This window comes from Mesoplodon mirus, assembly GCF_964341445.2.
Source record: "Mesoplodon mirus genome assembly, chromosome: 18".
Classification (NCBI taxonomy): Eukaryota; Metazoa; Chordata; class Mammalia; order Artiodactyla; family Ziphiidae; genus Mesoplodon; species Mesoplodon mirus.
Window position 1 is genome coordinate 13,397,621 of NC_138994.1, and position 5,839 is coordinate 13,403,459.

Genomic DNA, 5,839 nt, shown 5'->3' on the forward strand with positions numbered 1-5,839 from the left:
GGGACGGGGACAGAGGTCCAACGGCCTCTGCCCCCTCCCCATCTGTCCCACGAAGCAGCCCAGGCACACCAGACAAAGGAGTGCCAGAGGGAACTGGAGTCCGAGGAGGGGAGGCCCCCGCAGTCGAGGGAGTCTGAGTGGAATGCGGGGTGGGCAGACACAGGACGCGACGCTTTGGATACTGGATACTTCCCATTTCTCGTGTGTGACATCTTGGCACCCCCAGTGTTGCAGTCTTCTTCGCACACGGACGCCCCCACCTGGGGGTTGAAGGCCGGTGGTTGTGCCCAGGAGCGCCTGTAAGGGTGGGTTTTCCGGAGGCCCAGCCCCAGGTGCTTCCATGGGTGGAGCACACACCTGATGGACAGTAGCCTTGCCCTACACCCTTGGAAAGTCTGGGGAGTCTGGGGAGTCTGGGACCCAGCTAGGCCTGGTGGCATGGGTGGCCATAGGCATGGCCTTGGCATCTGGGTGACTGCAGTCCGCAGGTGGGCTGGGCGGCTGCTTTACCTGCCTAGCCCAAGGTAGATGTGGACACCAACTGACCTTTCAGGGCTCTTGGGGCGCCCGGCCTCGCCCCCTATCAGACACCAGCCCGGGTAGAGCCCAGCGCACCCGGACCTTGGACGAGTCCCCAGAATCACTCAGTCCGGCACCACTGTCACCCCTCATGGCCAGTGTGCTCTTACACATGCCTCCTCTGATGTTTAATTCTGTACTGAGCAATCCCGAAAGCTTACAAGTAAGTCCAAGGAAACCGTAGTACCTGGTTCCCTCCGGGCATAACGAAAGCACTGGAAGCAGCAGGTGTGACCAGGACCCTGCCAGAGATGACAGGTCTTCAAGAGCAGGCTCCTGGGGAAAAGGGCGCGCCCTGGACCCGGGAAAACCACAGCCCCAGGGCTGCCGGGGTCCATTGGGTTTACTCCTAGTGTCATAAACAGAAGAGAGGGTTCCCCTTCTCAAGTTAAGGGGTGAGTTGACCGTTCAGGCAGTCAAAACTACCCTTTCCCTGCCTCAGTTCCCCTACGATGCCCAAAGATGATTAAAGTGAAACAAAGCTCCACCCTCTCCCCAACGGACGGGTGGGGGGTGGTGGCCCCAAACCCGGAGTGGAGCCCCCGCCTGGGGACAATCGGGCTTGCGGTTTGAGGGTCAGGATGTGTTGGGTGTGGTATAACGGGGCCAGTCTCTGCACCGTCAGGGACCCCGAGCGCCCCAACTCCGGCGGAGGGGACTACACGGTCATGGCTGCGCTAGGGGACGGGCGGCTCCTTTCCATCGTGACAGGGGCGAGGTCACGGCTCCCCGGGACTCCCCCAGACCATGGGGCCCACAATGCCGCATGGGCGGCCGCGGGGACCACTACCCTCCCCTCCCCCAGCCCGGCGCCGGGAACCCGCCTTCGCGGCCTGCAGAGCCTCGGGGAGAAAGCTCGAAGGAGGCGCCCGGGGAGCTAAGCCCCCCTGCGGGGCCGGCCGCGGGCGCACAACCGGCTCCGAATGCCGCCCAGCCCCGGGCCAGGCGGTTTCGGGGTGCAGCCGGGCCCTCCCCAACAGCGCGCGGCAGTCGCGGGGCGGGGCCGGCGGGTCAGCTCCGCGGCATCCTCTGCACCCCGCCCTGCGATCCCCGGGGACGCCCACCCACCCTGCCCCCGCGCCGGCCCGCGAGTGGTCTCGCTCGCAGGGTCTCGGGCACGCGGGGGCGGCGCGGGCGGGGCGGTTGGGGGCGGTGCGGGTGGGGGGCGGGACCGGGCGCGGGGCCCCACGTGCCCCTGCCGGGCGGGCCAATGGGCGCCCGGCGTTCGGAAAGATCGCCATATATGGACATGTTCTGGGGCCGCGCGCGCCGCCGGCCCGCGCGCGCGCCCCGCTTCGCTTAAATACGGGCGGGGGAGACCGTGGTCGATCTCACTCGCTGCAGCCGGCTCTCGCTCTTCGTCCTCTCGTAGCTTGTCTGCTCGTTCCTCCGCGTCCTACGGCCGCTTCCTCCGCCGGTAAGTGACCAGGCCTGCGTGGCCCGGCCTGGTGTCCGGGCCCCCGCGCCCCTCCGCAGGCCCGCTTCTCGCTCCTGGCCCCAGAGGCCCGGCCGCGCCGACGTCGGGAACAAAGGGTGGCCGGGCGGGGTGGAGTGGGTGAGGGTGGGACGCGCCCCGGCGGGTCCATGGAGGGCTCAGTGGGGGTGCTGCCGGCGGAGGGGGCAGGGCGGGGCCGGGCCTGGGCCGCAGTACTGAGAGCCCCCGTACGTATCTTCGCGGAACGACGCTGTTGGGGGCGTTACATAAAAGCCGGCCCCGGTTCCAGACGGTTACTCTGCTGCCGGGGCGGCTGGTCGGGGGGAGGCGGAACGTCTCGCGGCGAGGGCATTTGTGCAGGGGCCGTTCCTGGGCCAGGGCGCGCCTGAGTTGGTTGCATTTTTTGAGTAGATCGCAATGGAAGAAGAAATCGCCGCGCTCGTCATCGACAATGGCTCTGGCATGTGCAAAGCGGGCTTTGCTGGGGATGACGCTCCCCGGGCCGTGTTCCCGTCCATCGTTGGGCGTCCGCGACACCAGGGCGTCATGGTGGGCATGGGGCAGAAGGACAGCTACGTGGGCGACGAGGCCCAGAGCAAGCGTGGCATCCTGACTCTCAAGTACCCCATTGAGCACGGCATTGTCACCAATTGGGACGACATGGAGAAGATCTGGCACCACACCTTCTACAACGAGTTGCGTGTGGCCCCCGAGGAGCACCCCGTGCTGCTGACGGAGGCCCCCCTGAACCCCAAGGCCAACCGTGAGAAGATGACCCAGGTAAGCGTGGCCGGGTCGATTGGGCCGTTCCATCTGTTTCACAAGTCATTTCATGCTCAGTTTTGATTTTTGAAATTCAAGTTTTTCTTTCACTATTTCCAGGGTTCTGTTCTTCTGGCATTTCCTCCCTGAAGTCTCAAGGTTTCTTATTTGTGTTTCTGCTTGCCTCTTTTTCTTTTCTTCACACATCACATTTGTGGCATGCTGGCATGGTGTGTGAGCATGGGGTGGTTCTGGGTCCCTTCCTTTGACTAAGGAGCTGTTGCTTCTTGCAGATCATGTTTGAGACTTTCAACACTCCGGCCATGTACGTGGCCATCCAGGCTGTGCTGTCCCTGTACGCTTCTGGCCGCACCACTGGTATAGTCATGGACTCTGGGGATGGGGTCACCCACACGGTGCCCATCTACGAGGGGTACGCCCTCCCCCACGCCATCCTGCGTCTGGACCTGGCTGGCCGGGACCTGACAGACTACCTCATGAAGATCCTCACGGAGCGTGGCTACAGCTTCACCACCACAGCCGAGCGGGAAATCGTGCGTGACATCAAGGAGAAGCTCTGCTACGTTGCCCTGGACTTCGAGCAGGAGATGGCCACCGCCGCGTCCTCCTCCTCCTTGGAGAAGAGCTACGAGTTGCCTGATGGTCAGGTGATCACCATCGGCAACGAGCGGTTCCGGTGTCCAGAGGCGCTCTTCCAGCCCTCCTTCCTGGGTAGGTGTCAGGCAGGCAGCATGACCTCCGTCTGAGGCTGTTGAGAGCCGAGGTGCCTTTCACCTTGAACGTGACCGCTGAGAGTGAGCTTTGTCTCTTAGGTATGGAGTCCTGTGGCATCCACGAGACTACCTTCAACTCTATCATGAAGTGTGATGTCGACATCCGGAAGGACCTGTATGCCAACACAGTGCTGTCTGGTGGGACCACCATGTATCCCGGCATCGCCGACAGGATGCAGAAGGAGATCACGGCTCTGGCCCCCAGCACAATGAAGATCAAGGTGAGTCAGAGGTGGCTGTGGGCTTGGGCTTGGAGGCCTTGTTGGGAAGACAATGCCACTGACTAAAACCATGTTCTTGTTTTTCCAGATCATCGCTCCTCCCGAGCGCAAGTACTCGGTGTGGATCGGGGGCTCCATTCTGGCCTCACTGTCCACCTTCCAGCAGATGTGGATCAGCAAGCAGGAGTACGACGAGTCGGGCCCCTCCATTGTCCACCGCAAATGCTTCTAAACGGACTGCGAGCAGATGCGTAGCATTTGCTGCATGAGTTAATTCCGAAGTATAAATTTGCCTTGGCAAATGTATACACCTCATGCTAGCCTCATGAAACTGGAATAAGCCTTTGAAAAGAAATTTGTCCTAGAAGCTTGTATCTGATATCAGCACTGGATTGTAGAACTTGTTGCTGATTTTGACCTTGTATTCAAGTTAACTCTTCCCTTGGTATATGTTTAATATCCTGTGCATATCTTTGATTTAAACCCCTAGTTACACGCGGCTCCGTCACTTTGTGGCTGAGGTGAGAACACATTTATGGAAGAGAAATCCAATGGCTTGATGAGAATCTGGGAGACCAGGAGTCTCTCGATCTGTGCAGGGTATTAATGTGTCAGAGCTGCCTATTCCAGGATTTCTCTAGAGGCTGGCAGGAGTCCTGAACCAGTTGTCATTTCTGTTTTGCCGGTCTTACGGGGTTGGGAAGGTCTGAGCCTTAGGACTTGCTTTCCTTTCTTACTGAAGTTTTCCCGCCAGAACACCGTGGGTTGTTAACTTACCTTGAGTTGGAAAACAGTTTGCATTCACACCTGTAAATTTATTCATTCTTTTAATTTATGTAAGGTTTTTGTACGCAATTCTCAATTCTCTAAGAGATGACAACAGATTTTGGTTTTCTACTGTCATGTGAGAACATTAGGCCCCAGCAATGCGTCATTGTGAGGAAATAAAAGTGCTGCAGTAAACTGATCAGTGCCTCCTGTTTTGGGGAATGGAGGGTTGGGTGAGGGTGGAACAACCTCGGCTCAAATTAGGCAACAGTTTGGTTTCACCCAAACCAGAGGTGAGCAATTGGTCCTAATGAGCATCTCTTCACAGCTGGAATCTGCCTCACCTTGTGGGCTTCTAGGGAAAGGAGAACCTGTCTGGGATTGGCCCCCAAGCTGGTGGAAGGGGAGGAATCTTTATACTTGGTGTCCTCAATCTAGCGTAAGGCTGTGCTGCCATAGAAGCACTTGGGGCCACAAAGGGCTTGGCTTTCTCCACACACAGGTAGTGGTGGGGTGGGACTTGTTCTTTGGTCAGCATATCAAAGTGGAACAACCGTGGGGTTAATAAAATAGAGCCTGACTGTTGAGCCATGGAACCTGCGACCTGATGATAGAAGTGTCACCTGGTGACATGAACATGACTCGCAGGCTCTGAGCTTGATGGCTTCTGCCCCAAAACTTTCTGTAATGGCAGGCAGAGTCTTCCTCAGGTATTTCAGATTTTTCAAACAATTATTTGCAGGTTGGGTCAGAAAGGTAAGCTCTCTTCGCTAGATTGAAAAAGCTTAAGGATTGGGAAAAACATGTTTTTGAAATCTGGAGATTTCATGCCTTTGCTGTTGGGAAGCAAGTTTCACCAGTGGGGGCTGGTGGTGCTTTCTAGCTTAACCTCCAGGTAGTTGGGGAGAGGGCTTAAGGGTCCGGTGTGGAGGGAGGCCCTGTTAGGCTGGGCTGGATTGGGAGTAAGGGGCCCCAAGAACATACAACTGAGGGAGGTGTGGAGTTTCTCCTTTGGGGGGCAGAAGGTGGACCCTGCCAATCTCACACCTCTGTGTGCTTTGCTCCTGTCCCCTTGCTCATAGCCTCCCTGTGACCACCTGTGGAACGCACAAGAGTGACAGGTCAGAAATCACTGTTTTGCCCTGGGCAGCATTCCGCTTTCAGTCAGGACTAGAAAATCTGATTTGAAGCATGAGCAGATTCAGGGAACTGGATAGACCGGACTGAGGAGAGCCGGCGAGGACAAAACACCTCTAGGAACTGGGAGGAAAAAGGTGGCT

At 58.3% G+C, this 5,839-nt stretch overlaps 1 protein-coding gene across 1 annotated transcript; it reads left to right on the forward strand.

Moving 5' to 3' along the window:
* Positions 1–1,981: 1,981 nt before the first annotated feature.
* Positions 1,982–4,758, forward strand: ACTG1 (actin gamma 1). The gene is made up of 5 exons (XM_082603096.1): positions 1,982–1,996; positions 2,426–2,794; positions 3,070–3,508; positions 3,610–3,791; positions 3,880–4,758. Exons 2-5 carry the CDS (start codon positions 2,432–2,434, stop codon positions 4,021–4,023), a joined length of 1,128 nt encoding a protein of 375 aa, XP_082459222.1. The 5' UTR covers positions 1,982–1,996; positions 2,426–2,431; the 3' UTR covers positions 4,024–4,758.
* Positions 4,759–5,839: the final 1,081 nt, after the last annotated feature.

Bases quoted from the DNA above. Each gene is read 5' to 3' on its own strand.
- ACTG1 (XM_082603096.1), top strand. From the start codon at position 2,432: ATGGAAGAAGAAATCGCCGCGCTCGTCATCGACAATGGCTCTGGCATG. The intron at 2,795-3,069 runs GTAAGCGTGGCC...TGCTTCTTGCAG, and splicing joins ACCGTGAGAAGATGACCCAG to ATCATGTTTGAGACTTTCAA. The intron at 3,509-3,609 runs GTAGGTGTCAGG...TTTGTCTCTTAG, and splicing joins CTTCCAGCCCTCCTTCCTGG to GTATGGAGTCCTGTGGCATC.